This window comes from Molossus molossus, unplaced genomic scaffold (genome assembly GCF_014108415.1).
Source record: "Molossus molossus isolate mMolMol1 unplaced genomic scaffold, mMolMol1.p scaffold_m16_p_1, whole genome shotgun sequence".
NCBI lineage: Eukaryota > Metazoa > Chordata > Mammalia > Chiroptera > Molossidae > Molossus > Molossus molossus.
Window position 1 is genome coordinate 36,661,300 of NW_023425344.1, and position 17,642 is coordinate 36,678,941.

The 17,642-nt window shown below is 52.6% G+C and overlaps 1 protein-coding gene across 2 annotated transcripts in view; it reads right to left on the minus strand.

Annotated features, from left to right (window-relative positions):
• The window catches only part of SCFD2 (sec1 family domain containing 2), a 394,530-nt gene that overhangs the window by 16,407 nt on the left and 360,481 nt on the right, over positions 1-17,642 (minus strand). For both annotated transcript variants that reach the window (XM_036253349.1, XM_036253354.1), the window contains one exon: positions 5,980-6,099. In XM_036253349.1, coding sequence (XP_036109242.1) covers positions 5,980-6,099 — 120 coding nt within the window. The remainder of the gene's footprint in view (positions 1-5,979; positions 6,100-17,642) is intronic.

The window sequence follows — 17,642 nt, forward strand, 5'->3', positions numbered from 1 at the left end:
CTCTGCCTGTGATAAGACCAGCCCTCTTAGAGAGCGTTCCAGAACTCGAGTCTGCTGGCCGCCCAGCACCCACGCCCAGCCCCCGGCCACCAACCTTCTCACCCACGGTCCGAGGTTCTAGCCCCCCTCCACTACTGCAGCTTCACAGCTGGACTGTGGGAGACGCTTCTTGATCTGGAACACGATTCTCTCATTCTTTGCCTGAAGACCTCTCCGTCTGCTCGGGCACCACCCCCTCCAGACTGGCTGTTCCACGGCTGTTGGCGTGCCCTGTCTTCCCTGTCTCCTTAACCAGCCTTTTCATTGTTCACTAGCATAGTGCCTGGTACATATCATGACCTCGTAGTGATTAGATGATGAACAGAAACCAGAAGACAATGAAGAGGGCAGTGAGTTTCGCAACAGTTGGTAGGCAGTTTCTCTAGTAAAGGACAGCTCAAACAGCTCTGGGGAAACTTCTTTCAAATCCATCCAACTAAAAGCCCATTTGTCTAAATCCCTACTTTGAAGAACAAGCAGGATTGCACTGCTAGCATTTCATTTACAGTGTAACAGCTGACTTACGCGTTTTCCTATCTTAGGCATCTTTCAAGCTTCAGGTTGCTTTTGAGCATTTTCAGTGTTTCTAAAAAAATTTCTAGTGCATTTAACTACTGGCATTTCTGCATTACTTGGCTAAAGTAGTTCTTAAAATTCTAAAAAATAAAGCAAATGGGGAAAACAAAATAGGCCTGTGAGACAGTAAAGGTGGATTTTATAAATGTTGTAATCAAATGTGTGATATTAGGCAAACTGAGTGTTAGAGGGTTCCTTTCAAAGAACTGGCTTTTCCCAGGCAACTGTGGGCACCTGTGGGAACTGCCACCTGTGAGGAGTGGGGGTGGAGGACTCCAGGGCTCCTGGAGCCTCAGAACCAAGCCCTTAAAGCAGCCCCGAGTCCAGAGGGCACCGGCTCCCTCCGTCTTGGCTCTCAGCCTGCCCTGAGCCCCGCAGCAGGCCGGCGCTGGGAGAGGGGCCCCACCCCCCCTCCACTCTCCACTCCTCCAGCCCATCACTATAATTTGCAGGTGCCAGCGTCTTCCGGTTCTATTTCTGCAGAGCACAGAGGAAGCAGGGAGTCCGGGATTTGGAGTCTATAACCCTCTGATTTCTCAACACTGAGTTGAAAGGAACAGGGGATACATTTTTTCCCTCCGTTTTCCGTTTAAACTTGGAAGATTCTTCCCAGGAGAAGTACCTTGTATACGCACAGGCGCCGCATGCGTGTTCACTCCTTTGATGACTTGGTTTGGAGACATGTCAGATTCAAGGCCCTACACATGTTCACACACTCACACTGGTGTGAAACATAAAGCATGAAACCACTGGGCCCGTGGATTCATTAAATGGACATGACCGAGCTTTCTGACCAGGGCCGGGGACAAACTGCAACCGAGGTACGCGCCCTTAGCGGGAACCGAACCCGGGTCTCACAGGACCGCAGGCCGACGCTCTAACCGCTGAGCCAAACCGACCAGGGCATGACCGAGCTTTCTGGACGTGCAGAGTGAGCCATCGGCCTGCATCGGCGTCAGGGGTCAGTGTGCTGCGCTGGCCAGGTTCTCCCGGAGAACGGCAGTCTCAGACCCTCTCCGCAGCTCTGTCCCTTCTGGTTTTTTAAAGTCACCTGTCTCCTCTCCTTGGGCTTCCCATCAACCCCAGAATAGCCAGCTTTTAGATCCAGGACATGATGTCCTTGAATCTCTAAATTTGTGCAAAATTGTGTGTGCATGAGCATGTGTCTGGGTTTAGTTTTTAAAAAATTATGTTCTCACCAAATAGCCCCAGGAATGCACACCACATGGAAGTGAGTGGGCGGCTTGCACGTGCCTATGGAAAACACTGGACGGCTGGGTCAAGCTGCCCACTTGGTCTTTCTGTTTCCTGAGCTGGCCTGTCCCTGGATCTCCTGGGAGGGTCCCTCCCTGTTATTTTCCTCCCACAATCCCAGGCTTCTGCTGGCTCCCTGGCCACCATCCAGCCTCAGAGTTCAGCCTGCAGAGCTGTCTGGGCTAGAGCCCCACACCAGGCAGTGAGTGAGCATGACAGAGGCCAGGGCCAGGCAGAGCGCCCCAGAGCAAGCAAGGCTGCAGAGCCTCTCCCTGCGGCCGTGGCTGTGTGTGATGGGCGGGGAGCTGCCTACTTGGTCCCTTGTATTTGGTAGAGAGGAAGGAGGGCCTTCTCCAACTGCCCACATTCCCTGTTCCCTCAGCACATCCACCAGCAACCCGGGCAGAGTGGAGGAGACTTGCTCATGTTCGAGGATGGTGACAGTCCTATGGGAGCAGCAGAAGCGAATGTGGTCTCTGGATTCTGCTGCTTCACGCATCCTTGTCACTTTTTGTGAAAGAGAATCACTTCTGGACGTGCCTTCCATGGGTTCTATCATTTTCCTTTGAAGAGTTGATCCCTGAATGCCTTTCTAAGTTCAGCTCATAGCCTTCTCCTCCAACGAGGAGCCTGTGCCTGAAGGAACTCCCCTCCGATTATTCCTACTCGGCATCTGTGTGTTCTTGGTGTACTTCTACGTGGCTGCAGTGTCCGTGGTTAAAGCCCGTGGCTCTCTATGAGAGGGTGAGTTCTGCGGAAGCAGGAATGTGTCTGGCTTGGTCACTGCTCCATCTTCAGCACAAAGACCAGTGCTGGGCACAGAGTAGTGAATAACCAGTGAATCCAATTTAAAAGACATGACTGCGAGTCCTATACGTGGGTCCAAGCGCACCCACGCAGACACGGAACAGAGGAGACATGGGTGAATTGACAAGTTGGTGGAGCCTCCAGAAAAGTTACTTTTATCTATGCTGCAATAATGCAAGTTTCTAGTGTTCAATATCTGACATCCAATGAACAATCATGACACCCAGCACCAGATCCTGTTTGAGGTGCTGGGAACAAAACAGCAAAAAGTGCAAACTCCCGAGGCTGGAGAAGAGTGTGCAAGCAGAAGAGAGATAGGAAAAGGAGGACCAAGGGTCGGCTGGGGGAGTCCCTGGGGGGCCTTGTAGGCCGGGTGGGGAAGAGAAGTAGCCCCAGCTGTCTCTGCTCTGATCAGGCCGCCCCAGGACATGGCTCTCAGGTCCAGCTGAGTGCGAGAGAGGCCCTGGGGCCCACGAGAGCCCCACAACAGTGAGGGCTCCGGACCATGTCTCGGGCTGGGGCGGGGTGGCTGTGGAAACTGAGGATGCTGTTTTGGGGAGAGCAGACCTGGGGGAGGACATGCAGAGGAAGGATGAGCCTAATTTGCTTGTAAATTCTGGGTAGCCCGAGAGCTAGCCCCTGCCCCGGACTCATCCGGAGGAGGCTCAGCAGCTGTAAAGATGAAGCCCTGTGAGCCCCCAGGAGGCTGCTGCGGGAGGGACAAACCCTGTCGCTGGGGATGTCCATGCGTAGGCTGAATATTACAGATGGAAGGAAGTGTTAGATACGTATACTGTCACTGTTTACATCAATGGCCAGGTCAGTTACTCTCTTGGTTGCCAGAAGTGTTTGAGAGTCTGCTGGGCACAGGTTTGGTTTAGCTCACGGCGTCCTCCAACGGCCATGAGTCTGGGCAGTGACTGGCTCCGGTGCATGTCTCATCTGTGCACAGCTGCAGCAGCAGGGCCTGACCTCCCCACTTCTAACCGCAGGAGGCTGCTCAGGGCCGGGGCTGGGCAGAGCCGGCTGCAGGGCCAGGGCCACTGGGCATCTGTTGAGCTCTGAGAAAGGGAGGTCTGCCTCCACGGGGTCCCTCCAGCAAACCCCAGGCGATCCACCTCATCCCAGGAACTCGGAGAGGAAGGGCACGACGCAGAGAACTGTGGAGCCTCCCTCCGGCCTGTTAACTCTGTGGGGCATCTTCACAGAGGACAAGCAGCAGTCCCGGCTGCTCCAGGGCCCAGCATCCTCCGAGACGCACGGTGCAGACGACTGGGCACCGCAGAGTCCGCTCCGCTGCCAAACCCAGGTCACTGGGCTTTAAAAACATCTGCATTTTGTCCTTTTAGAGTGGGGACTAACATGTCTGTCAGGCCGCTGCAATGCATGGCTGTTCTGAAGAGCTAAGACTCTAGTTCACTGTGCTAGGGGCAGTGAGAAGGTGCTTTCTGATTAAAAGAAAAAAATTGCTGGACAGGGAACCGCTCACCACACAGACCCTGCTGCCGAGAGGGTGTCAGATGAGACAGAAGTGACCACTTTATCAGAAATTTCACCAGCTATGGCCATGACAGGTGATGTAAAAGCAGAAATGGTCACAGACAATGACGGGCCACTCCTCTGCTCAGGAATGTCCAGTTCCCTAGCTGCCCAGGTCCCATTTCTCAGTCGGGGGTCTGAGAACAGCAGGGTCCAGATCTTCTCTTCGTCACCAGGTGGCCCATGTCCGCACCACCAACCACTTCTCCTGCAGCCAACCCAGCCCCAGCCCCCGGGGCTCAAGGCGCTGCGGCCCTGTGCTCAGGCCTGGGGGCCACAGCCGTCGTCCTCAGGAGTTCATGTTTGCTCGGGAACCTAGGCCAGCGAGCAGGAAGCAGCGAGCTAGCAGCCTGGCGCAGAGCACGGACCGGACACCAGCAGAGATGACAGAAGGCCTGGAACAGGAAGTAGGGCCTCACCGAGGGCGCACCTGCTGGCTCTGTTACTGTCACCGTCGTGGGCAGAGCTGGTGGAATTTCCGCAGTGGGTGGCGGTGGGAGACGAAGAGAGCAGCAGCCCGGCAGCCAGGCCCTGGCTGGAACCCCACCCAGCCTCTGTGCAGCGGTGGCATTTCCTGCACAAGCCAGCGCTGTGCTCGGAGCACCAGACACACTTCCCTGTTTTGCTTTCTCCAGACCCCGGGGAGCTGCTCCGCTGCACAAGGTGGCAGAGCTGAATATAAGCCCCAGAGGTGTCACACGGGGGGTGGGCAGTGGAGAGAGTCCACAGAAGCTGTCCCAGAGTCCCTGTTGTCCAGCAGGACAGTTCAGAGGACCGCAATCCCGGCTCCTGGGCCCACAGGACTGCACCTTGATGATGCCCAGCAGCGACCACCTCAGGGAGGCTCCCATTTCTGGGTTTTCTCCCTCTGTTGCTTCTCTTTTCTGATTCCCTCACTTCTGCTTCTTGGGGTCACCTCCCACATACACCACCTGCTCTCACGTCTCCATCTCACGATCTGTTCTGGGTTACCCACTGTGGCAGGAATTTTTCCTCTTACTGAATTACAAGCTCTGCTTCCCTGGCCAGATGAGAGCTTCCAGAGGCCAGACTCTCCTTTTCCTGAGGTCGCTCTCCTTGGTTTCCTGCTGCCTCGTGCCAGGCGCCTCAGCCCCTCCTGCACAGCAGGTGTGGCTCTTCAGAAGGGCTTGAGAGGAGAGCGTTTGTTGAGAGCGATGTACCAGGCACCGTGCTAAGCAGCACACTCTCTCTGACCTAAGGTTCACAGCCACCCAGCCCCTTCCTAAACGAGAAAACGGAGGGCCTTTCTCTCCTAAAGCATCTGGCTAGTAAAAGGCAGAGGTAACATTCGAACTCAGGCCTATAAAATTAAGAGATCTGTGTTCTGAACCACCAGGCCACTTATTTGTGGAGTGAAATGGGACCCGACAGGAGGCTACAGAGGAGAAACGTTCTACACTGTGTCTTTGCAGTGCGCCTTCCTCAGTTCCCCCCGCCAGGGCTTCTGGGAGCCCCTCAGTCTGGAGCCTGGCGGCAGTGGAAGGCCGGAGGCACTCAGCACTGACCGGACACCGAGAACATGCGCAGGAGCTGGGAACAGGGACAACAGCGTGTCAGCCCTTGGAGCCCAGAGGAAGGAGAGGACTGTAGAAGGAGAGCCGCCCCCTTTACCCGCACAAGGAGGGTGGCTGGCCTTGGACACGGGGAGGAGCAGGTGGGAGAGAAGCCGGGGTGGAGATGGGGATGTGGGCGCCCGCCCTTCCAGCTCCGCCCAGGCCTCTCATGTCGCCGAGGGCTGTGTACCTGGGTTCCTGGCTTCAGGGACAGCACGAGGTCTTTGATCATTTTGGCTTCAGAGACTGTGACTCCGCCCACCACGAAGAGGATCAGGAGAGGGTGGTCGCTGGGATGAGGCCGGCTCACCTGCGAAACAAACCACCACCAGCATCAGACAGGCCTGGGCAGTGGGGCGCCATCCCCATCGGATCCATGGGGCCCCAGGCCTGCTACCCCATGAAACAGGGGAGATGAATGACCCTTACAGAGATTATGATCTGTTAGTGATCAGATGTGTTAGCGGGTTGTGAATCTATGGACCAGGAAAATGCATAACGTCACCTCATTACATCACTTCAAATCAATATTTTATTGAAAGAAAAGTTCAAGGAGTGGGGGCTATTAAATAAGAGGGGAAGACTGAGGGGCAACGTTTTCCTGCCTTGTGAGTCGTCAGTTCTCAGGGTAAGCGTGCCCTTCTTTGTACTCAGCTCTGCTCATTTCCTGGAGGCGCCGGCCGCAGCCTGGGCTGACGTGTGTTTGTTTCCTTGCTGGCTGCCTCCTTACTAGAACATAAACTGCACAAGACCGACCTTGCCTGCCACTACCCGCTGAACTTCCAGCTTACCTAGTGCAGTTTCTGGCACATAGCAGGTGCTCAATAAACGTCTGTGGAAAGGATGAACAGTCACAGCACCAGGGAGGTGGCGAAGGGCGTGAAGAGATGAGAGACAGGCGGCCCCCCTCAGGAGCTTACAGGCTGGTGCGGACTGCGCACCCTTGTCTCCTGCAAACCAGCCTTGGCTGAGGACTGACTACACGGAGCGGGGCGCTCCACCAGAGGCTGTGGAGAGTTCCTCCTCGTGCCTTCCAGTTGTACCAATGAGCCAACGTATTATTATAAAGTAAAACGAGAACGACTCACAGTAACCCCTCAGGAAATGCCAAGTGAACAACACATTGACTTAGTGACTAAATGGAGGGGACAAGAGGGGGTTCCTGGAGACGCAGGTATTGAGCCCTGTCTGGGAGCCTGAGTTGGTCGGGTGAGGAGGGGCAGGAGGAGGAGAGGGGTGTGAGCTGAGCCCCGGAGGCAGGTAGTCACCAGCTGGTGGAGCAGGCCGAGGCCCAGTCAGGGCACAGGGGCACGGGGACACTGCAGGAGAGACTGCGCCGCTCGCCTGGACACTGAAGCCAGAGGCTCCGACTCCAGACAGGAGGACAGTGTGCTCCCTGATTCGCACTCTCACGCACAGCCCTGCCGGGGCCACTGGGCAGTGCCCGGGAGCCGCAGGCCCAGATAGCAGCCTGGCAGGAAGCCTTTCTCCTGCCCCTGCTCCAACTCCCTTCTCAGTGGGTTCTTCTGGCTCCTTCCCCGAATATACCCACTTGTCAACATCTTATTTTAAAAACACAAGAAGATAATACACTAAGTGCTTTCAGTTACATAAGTTACTGCTTGGCTTCTGGAGAAGAAATTTAGAATGGAGAAGAAGGAAGGGAGGGAGGGAGAAAAGGAGGGAAGGAGGAACGGAGGGAGGGAGGGAGCGAGGGAGGAACGGAGGGAGGGAGGGAGAGAGGGAGAGCATGAGGGCCATAGCTCTGCACTGTTGCCAAGGGGGTGGTGGAGAAAAAAGGCTGAAAAACTTAGGGAGCTCTGATCTTCAGAGAAGGCTGTCACTCATTAGCCCCTCTAGCTTCCTGCCGGGGGCCCTCCTTCCCCTTGACTTGCTGACATCTTTCTACCAGTCCATGTCCACACATCCATGACAACCCGCTTCTGTCCCAGTGTTCCCGGGAATCGCTCTGCCTGAGGTCACTAGTGACCACCATACGTAGGAGTCAACGGGTACTATGTCTTCATTTCACTGGTCATTTCTGTGGCATTGTTACAGTTGGTGACATCCTTCTTGGCTATCACAATAGCTCTCTTGGTTGTTCCTTCTACTTTCCAATGTTTTCTTCTCAAATTTCTTCATAGGTTCATTTTTTTTTTGGCTTTCCCCTTTATTTATTTTTTAAAATATTTTTTACTTTATTGATTTTAGAGTGAGAGAAAGGGAGAGGGAGAGAGAGATAGAAACATTGATGAGAGAGAACATTGATGGGCCGCCTCCTGCATGCCCCCCACTGGGGATCGGGCCCACAACCTGGGCATGTGCCCTGACCAGGAATCAAATGGGTGACCTCTTGGTGCATGGGTTGACGCTCGACCACTGAGCCACACCGGTCGGGCTGGCCTTCCCTTTAAGCGTTGATGTTACTTGGGCTCCATCTTTGGCCCTTTGCTTTTTTCACTTGATAGACCAGCCCTGAAGGACCTCATCCACTCGTATGCCTTCAACAATCTTTTATATATTTCCCGAATCTCTGCCTTTATCTCAACGACCTCTATTGAGTTCCTGGATGCCTCCCAGAATCCCGAATCTCAACAGGCTTCACATGTGATACACCATCTTCCCCTCTGTGTATTCCTCGTCCGGACTTTCTAACAGCATCGCCCTCCTTAGTCCCCTGCACCAATACCTAAGAATCACTGTAGACTCTGGGTCTCTTTCGTCTCCCAGATCAAGTCCTGTGCATTCTGCCCTCTCACATGTACGCTCTCTCCTTGCTTCGCACGGTTCCGGTCCTGGTCGGGCTCTCTGCCTCCGCACTGCCTGCCGCCTCAGCCTCGAACTCGTCCCTCTCCCGGGCCCGGCCATCCCTCACCCACGCTCCTCATTCCTGCTGAGGAGCTTTCTAAAAACATTCAGTACTGAATACAGTGCCCAGAATACGAAACATTTTTGTGCATTATCTTATTCAATTCTCAAAACCACCTTAGGAGGCAAACAAAATCATCAGTGTGTTTTGCAGATGAAGAGCTTGAAGTTTACATAGAGTGACACAGTGACTAACTCGTGGAACCAGAGGCCAGCGTCCTGAGCCACCACCCGGAGGCCACCGTCTGACACCCCTCGGCTCCAGCACAAGCTCATTCTCTCCAAAGAGTCTCACAGTTCTGAGGGTGAAGTTCAAGCCCCTTCATTCAGTATACAAGTCTCTTACAGCATGCCTTGCTTTATGTCTCTATTTTTATCTCCTCCACACATACTATTGGAGGAGCCATTCATGGGAAATTGAGACCTGCCTAAATGCAAGGTATGTGTTTGTTTGTTTGTTTTGGAACATTTTGTCAAACATATAAAACTTTACTAAACATTTGTACTGAAAAGAGCATTTATCACAAATGTTCAAGTCGATTTATTTTTACAAAGTATACAAACCTGTGTGGTCAGCATCCAGATCAAGAAACAGAAAGCCAGGACCCTGGGACCCCCCCTATGGCCTCCGCCATCCCCGCACCAAGGTTAACTAACACCTTGGCTTACAACACAACACTGTGCCTGGCTTTTTCGTTCTGATCTATATAACCGGAGATTCCTCATATCAGCAGAAAAGATCTGCAGCCCACAGGCGTTGGTTGGGACCATGGGTGGGTTTTGGCCTCTGTCTATGCCCATGATGTTCCAGTTATTAAAGACTTTGACTATCATCTGTATCATATTGTTTTATGTAGTATACATAGTTTCCTCTGTGTAAAGTACTCTCACTTCCTCTTCCTTCCCTCCTTCCCTCTTGCTCTCTTTAGAAAGCATCCTCTCCCTAACCATCTCTCATCTCCTGTCCCATGCCCTACATCTGACAGATACCTCTCCCTTGGCCTCGTTAAACTGGACCGCTGCCTCGACATACCTGCCTGTCTCTTCCCCTAGACTGTAAGATACCAGAGGGTAGAAACTGATCATGTTTGCCTTGGTATTTTGGGGCTCTGAGCATAGACCTAGTTTATGATAAACTTTCAACCAATGGTACATAAATAAAACCAATGCATCAATGAATGAGACCCACAGGTTACCTTGGAGATGCCCTTATTTTCTTAGAGGTCTTTGAGAAACTCTTGTTGCTTGATGTGTGGTTCTTTCTGGCTCACTGACCCAAAGTTACTTCCAGTCCTACAAACAATGGTTGTTTCTCACTTAACCCTGAGACAGAAACAACACTGGTTGCAGAACTTCAAGTGAACGGTATGTTCCCGGAGACATATGCTTTCCATAAGAGAGTCTGGACTCTTAAGTACATTGTGAGAATCTTGGAAGGATGTATTGAAAGATGAAAAGGAAAAAAGAAATGAACAGCAACAACAAAGAACAATACCCTGGGGCCAGGGAGTTGAGGGAATGTGGATTTTGGTACAAATAGACGGGTCTGATTAATACATGTTGCTGTTTGCTATTTTGGTTTCTGTTTAGATTTATGTTTTGAAACCAGACTTTCCTTTTAGAACATGTCAAGTCAGCAGGAGATTGGGCAGTGGAGTCTCTTCCATCAAAATAACACATCTCATAACGCACCGCGCACAGCTGAGTGCCATTCGAGTGTGAACGCAGGGCGTAGGCACGCTGGAGATGAAAGATTTGTGTTGTTACTGCCATCGCAAAGGCACACATTAATAAAGCAAGGCAGGCCCTCTGCTCTTCCTTTCATTTTCCAAATGTTCACTGGCTGTGACTCGAAGACTTCAGCTCTGGTCAGATAAGACTGATTCTTCCCACCGTCCCAGCCTTTGAAGCAGGGGCTGCCGAAACCTCGGTGCAGCTGCCGGCCCCAGAGCGCTCTTTGATGTCCCGGTCGGTTTCCATGAGAAGCGCTTCTGCTGCTTCCGCTTTTTCTGGCGCTCTCCGGGCGTTCTGGGAACCTCGCCGCCAAGTCTCCATTCAGTTTCTCTTCGTGGGTGACACTTGTCCCCAGCACAGGAAGGGTCGGGTCCCTGTCCTTCAGCAGTGGCAGGACAGCGCACCGGGAGTTTGGGCGTGAAGGGCTCGAGGCCCTGAGAACAGCACGCTGACTGCGGACGCGCGGGGTGGCTCCTCTCCCTGCAGGAATCAGGCAGCGCGCTGTCACTGCCACCCGACTCTTCGTGTCCGGCGCTGGCCTTTTCACTTATTCACCGGCCATTCCACAGCTGTTTACTGAGCAACGACTGCGAGCCAGACACTTCTCTAGACGGCAGGGACTGAGCAGTGAACAACCAGACAGGAGTCCCTGCTGTCGCAGAACTTACATTTTAGCTGGGAGAGCAGGACAACACCAGTAAGTGAACGGGGAAAAGAAAGGCAGGAAGTGCTATGGAGGGAGATGGAGCGGGGGGTGGGCATAGGTCACTTCACAGGATCCTTGGCATCTGTGGGATCTGTGGAGCAGTAGAGGCTCCATCTTTCAGCAGAGACAAGTGAGACAGCCCCTCGGCACACCACTCCCTGCAATCCGCAGTCCTCGTGTCCAGCTCCCCAACCAGCTGTAAGCTCCACAGGGTGATCGGGTCATGGCAGGCAGGTACCGAGATTGTCTAGTATCGTCCTTCCCCACCACAGTGATGAGTCACACCCAAGGCTCTCAATGACTGCTCCCAGGACGCAAAGTTCGTAGACCATCAAAACCAAGTTTTGTTTTTTGTTTGATGATCCCTACCTAACTCCATCTCTCTAGAATTTATGGGTCGTATTTAGCTAATGTTAGACAAAAACCAACCCCTACCTCATAGTGTGGAGTATAATTAAGAAGAAGATATATAAACGATGGTTATAGTGTTGCAAACAGAAATTCTAGAACGTGTACTTACTTAGTCGACAAACACCAAATGCTGAGATGTTTTCCTCTTGTCAGAAATACTGTTAAGTATTATTGACCTGAGCCAACAGTTTGTCTCTCTGAGCCCTGTTTTTCTTGTGTCAACAATGAGGAGCTGGACTAGAGGACCTCTGGGCATGTCCAGCTCTCACAGTCAAAGATCTGATGTCGAATTTCACCTGACGCTCCCGAGGGCTGCCCTCCTCCCAAGCATACGTCTTCACTTCTGCTGTAGAAGCTTCTGTAAGTCTTTAAACCTGTGTGGACGGTGTCCCTGTTGGCCATGGTTAGGGGGTGGGCTGTTGGCTGCCATGTAATTACCAGCATGATCCTGCCCCTCATACATGGGTAAATAATGGCCCAAGAATGAATCCCTGACCCAGGCTGGGCCAACTCTAGATCCTCCCCTGGGAATCCAGACCTGACCTAAGACAGACAAGGCTGAACCCAAGCTGAGCGGTGAGACCCAGAAGCGGTGCACAGCTCTCAGTCGTTCGCTCAGCTAATGTCCATGGAACGCGGGCAGCCTGCAGGGCGCCGTTCTCAGCATCTGCTGCAGGACAGAGCAAGTCTCGGGGAGCTGTCTGGCTTCCCGCTGGCTCTGCGGTTCTCAGCCCAGTCCCTCCCGAGGCCTCCGCGTAGCTGCCCTCGTGGGCCCTGAGACATTCTTTGGTCTTCACAACAAATGATCCTTTCTTTGATTGAGTTAGTGCACTTTGTCGGTATTTTAATCGCGACTGAAAGAGATTCGGCCCTGTCCCCCTCGCCACCACCGGCTTCTCAGGGCCCCCAGCAGTTGCTCGGCCCTCCTATTGCTACCAAGGCAGCGGGGCTCCCGTACTAACTCCACTGGCCCAGAGGCGAGCAGGGGTCTTGGACTCTTTTTCATAAATCTTTTACTTTTCTCGAATTAAGCATGGCCACATACGAAATGCAACAACAACAATGACAATGATGACGACAAACACGTAAAAAAAGAAATAAAATGGCTTCATGCAATTTTTAGATAAAACCATCCTGCTCATGCCAATTCCAGCAGAGAAAACATCTTGACAAATCATGTCCCTTTAGTCAAAACAAGTTGGGGTCCAAACACATGGAGTAGATATAAAATATATTATTTTCAGGAGACTGAAATCCAAACCACAAATTCCAGAAACGCATTTGAAAAGTGCAGCCTATTAGACATGCTAGTTTTAAATTAAATTAACGTTGTAGTGAGGGGGGAAAGTATGTTTCGATTTATTTATTAGATCACTATCAAGCTTTCCTCTAAGGAGATCAAGGTGCTCCGTGAACAGTTTGGAGAGGAGACTTGATGTTTGAAGAATGTCAGGTTCCGCCAGAGCTGCTTCTCTGGGTTTGAGACCCCGCCCCCAGGGCACTGCCCTTTGAAGCCGGCAGCTTCATGTGGCTAACCGCAGTCTCTGCTGTGGTCGAGGAGCGCATCTGGCCGCCCCGAGACGCTTTCCTAGAGATGCAGGAGGAATGCTCTCGTGGGCACGCTCGCTCTCCTGGGCCTGTCTGCCTGCCTCACAGGGCCAGGAGTGACCTTGGGAGGGACGGTCCTGCAGCTCGGTGTCTCATCACTCTTCTCCCACGTTTGTGTGTGTGTGTGTTTTTTTAATTATATTATTAAAAAAGATTCTGGGCAATCAGCAGGCCAGCCTTTCATTATCCAAGCCTTTTGAAACCAGGTCAGAAGTGTAGGTGAATTCTCCATCCCCTAGACTGGAGGGGACTCAGACTCAGCAAAACGGTCCTTGCGGAGGCAGACAGTCCAACGTCCATCTAAGTGTAGTATATACTGTATTATGCAGTAAGAAATAACCGGAACAGGTGGGGATGTGGACTTCTCTGGACTGTCTAATGTATACAGAAAAGCATGCTAAAGCAATGTGAAGCAAACAAGGTCCTAACTTTAGTAAGGGCAAAATCCAGCTGCTCTGACTTCCCTCACAGAGGGTTTATTTGATGCAGAGAATCTTAGACACACAAGCATTTTTCTTAACTTTCACTGGCTGCAGACATTTACACGAATGAGACTGGTTTCTGCCACTTCCCCGTGTCTGGGAGTGAGGCCTGCAGTCCCCTCTGTGGGGCACAGCATTTTCTCTCTTCCGGCACATGGCGCCCATGCTTCTGGAGTGTTCCTGGTACAGTCTGTGTCCTGGGAGGTCAGGGTCTGGTCTTGCTGGCCTCTATTCCTTCAACTATCTTGTCACGGTACATGTACAGAATGGCTCCCTACAGCTTGCCCCAGAAGGGACAGTTATGTCCCCCAAGACTGGGGTTATCAACAGGTTGGACATGGGGAGAAGAAAAAAGGGTCTGGAGGAACACATCGCAGCCTTATAAACATGTCTTCCCACCGGCACAACAGAAAGAACACTTGGAACTCCGAGTCGCTGTGGCAACAGTACATCAGCAGTGAAATCTGAAACGCTCGGGGCCCATCCTCAGCTATTTAAATCCTGGTTCACTCAGCTGTTAGTCTGTGTGCACCAAATGCCCAAGTACTGGCTATGCACAGGGACACGGAGATACTCAAGGTGGACTTTTCTCGAGTCACAGACTGGCCAGGATCACAAATTCATAAAATGGGAATAGGAAGTACTCAACCAGCACTTCCTGTAGGCCAGGCACTGTTCTGAGTGCTCTATATGCAGGAAGTCATTTAATTCTCAGAACAGCCTAAACAGTAGGTACCGTTATTATCCCCATCTCACAGATGAGGAAGCTTAGGCCCAGAGAGGTTAAGCGATTCACCCAAGTCACACAGCTAGTAAGTGGTGGAGCTCAGATTCTGACTCGGACATGTTTCCACTACTCTCTATTGCTCCCAGGAAGCAGATGTAAGCAGTAGAATACAGTGACTGCTGTTAGCATATACTAGATGGCCTTCTATTATTTACAAAATCAAACAAATAGGAAAGAGGTCCCCAAATCTCATCCTGCTATCTCACCGTTTGTTAAGACATTTCTCCTCTAGACTCCTTTGAGTTCTCACACTACAAAACCAGCCGCTTTGCTTCGGCCCTGCTCTCTAGAGAGACAGAGGAGTTGGGAACGAGATCTGCACACCGCGTGTGGACAGGAGCAGAGACCACCGTTTCTTTGACAGAGGTGGAGTCAGGCGTCCGTCTGCCCCACGCGCCTGGGAGCAAGTGGCCGCTGCTTCTCTGGGTTACATAATGACAAAACAATGACCAGCTTCCTAGCTTAGCAGCTGGGAAACTGGGTCCGGGATTCCTCTGAGGGTCACTGGAATTGACTGATCCAGCTGCTACCTTCTACACCCTGTGAAGTTGTTGAAACGTAGCTTTTGGCTTAAGGGCAGAAGGTTGGGGAGAGGAACCAGTGGCTCCAACTGGCCACTGGGACCACCCTCCCGACCTTCAGCGAGTGAAGGCCTGCTGTGTGTAAAGCCCGTCTGGGACTTGGCCCTACATGCTGAGGATGCAGAAAAATACAGGCCTCGATCAGCCCTCCACCTTCCCAGCCACAGCCTTCACGTTCTTTTGACTGTGACCTATAGTGAGAGATACATTTCCATCACACGTGTGTGCGTCTGCACTGGGCTGCTTTGTTTCGCCTTGCTAGCCCTTTCTATTCTTTCTTTTTTTTTTTTTAATTAAAAGATACTGATTGTAATTCATTGAATCGATATCTTGATCCCTAACGTGAAGTGGATCAAGTTGTGCAGTTAGAAGCTCAGTCTGGGAAAAGGCACCTAACATGCATCACTAAGACAATGTATGAATGAAGCCAGAGGTGTGCATGAAGGGTAGAGCCTGAAGAAGACGTGTGCTAGGGGCTGGGAACGCCCTTCCCTGTGCTCTTCCCGTTGCCTGCACCCTGTGGAATGTCTGCTGCCTGTCCCAGCGCTGCTCTCGGCAGCTTCTGGAGTGCCCTCGGCCACGCCGCCGTCTATCGAAACTGCCTCTGGGTGACCTAGACCAACGTCACCTGTGACACCTCTGTGAGTCGAGTTGGGGAGGGACAGGCAAGGAGCTCCCTTCCCCAGCTGCAACTCCCTGAAGTGCCCTCAGCACAGTAAGGATCGCACCCAGATGCCTTCATTTCATCAGGCTCAGCCCGCACTCAGTGGGTCTTGAGTGGGAGTGGGGGGGCAGGTCCCAGAGGCCAGGGGTGGGACAGCAAGTACCAGAGAGCAATGGCTATTGGCTGCCAATACAAAGATGTGCTGTGCGGAGACAACTCAATGCCCATTCACAGATTTCCCCTCCAGGCGGGGCTGGGCTGGGCTGGGGTGTGCTGCCTACGAGCCATGGGGCCAGGCCCCAGAGGAGCAGACGGGCCCAGCAGATGACCCTTGGAGATCCCTCTCACATTGGCTGCCTTGCTGATCAGTCCAGGCACGGATTTTATTCATGAGCTGCATAGATACTGGAGAGGGAAAATATCTGTGCTAATGAGTAACCAAGAAGAAAAGAATTAATGACACATGAACATTTAACTTCCAAGAAAATGCCTGAAGCATCCTGGAGCCAAAACATGCCGTGCTGAAGAGCGTGTGCTGCTGAGTAAGACTGGCCTGGGGACAAATCCCGGTGTCCCATCTCCTGTGTGGTCTCTGGAAAACACCCAGGAACAGAGAAGAGCACAGGCCAATGCCAGCCTTCGGGAAGTTCACATCTACTGCTTAACCCTTCTAGGCCTCAGTTTCCCCACTGGAAAAGGAGGGGTAAGAACAGAACCTACCTCCCAGGACTGGTGTGAGGTGTACATACGAGAACAGCCTATCCCGTGACAGCCGCTCAGCACAGGCTACCTCTGCAGCCTTGGCTAGTGAGTGAGGAGCAGTGGGGAGCAGGGCCAGGGAGACGAACACAGCCTCGTCCCGCGAGACTCCGCCTGCACCCCGCATCTTCTCTCACGCCTCGAAGCAAGCTCCTTCAGATGGAGCTCTTTGGGAAATCGCAGTTCGTTTCTCAAAGCCCTATTGGCTATTCCTCTGTACGTTTACCCCCATTTTGTTAAAATCCTGAACACAGGGGCTGGAGGCACCTTTCCTTGCCAGGTTCTATGGAACGGTGGGAAGAGCCAGCCGCCCACTGCACAGGACTCTCCCTTGGGGGATGGGGACGGGAGACTCTCCCCCCTTGTGGACAGATGAGCTGCCCCTGGCAACTGAGAGCAGAGGCCCTGCAGCGGGGGGCCAGGGACGAATCCTGACAGCTGCTGGGAGAACACATTCTGTTCTCTTAAACCCATGTCTTGGAAGCCTCCCTCCGAGACGAGTTTCAGTGTGCAGGCGCAATCCTCTGTGACCCCTAACTCAGAGGTTTGAATAGGGAGAAGCACAGCCGTCCAGTGCTGCCAGGAAGGATCCAGTCGGTTTCCTAAGCGAGCCCACCTGGGGGCCGTGAAGGTTCTGACTGCAGGAATGGCTGCAGAAAACTCTGCAGTGTTTGAAAGGGTAATTTAAAAATGTCCCATGGTTCACGGAACAGTGATGGAAAATGCAAATGGACAGTCCTCCCACAGCTGACATTCTGTATTGGCCCTCCAGAGCCTCAAAGTCCACTAGCATATTCAAGGCACTGTAAAGTCCCGCAGCAAAGAATTTGCATTAATTTGCTGTTTAACCCGGTGTTGCTCAAACATACCTGGCCACCGACCCTTTTGCTAAGAAACAAACTCTGTGGGCCCTGGCCGGTTTGGCTCAGCGGTTAGAGCGTCGGCCTGCGGTCCTGAGAGACCCAGGTTCGGTTCCCGCTAAGGGCGCGTACCTCGGTTGCAGTTTGTCCCCGGTCCTGGTCGGTTGTGCGGGTGGCAGCCACTCGATGTGTCCCTTTCACATCGATGTTTCTCTCTCTCTCTCTCTTCCTCTCTCTTCTCCCTCCCACTCTACCTAAACCAAAAAAAAAAAAAAAAAAGAAACAAACTCTGTGGAACACCACCGGACAAAGCATGTCGGGCCGCCTCCCCTGCACCCTGTGCCTCTCTGCAAATGAGAAGCTCGTGCGGTGAGCAGAGTGCGGGCGGGTCCG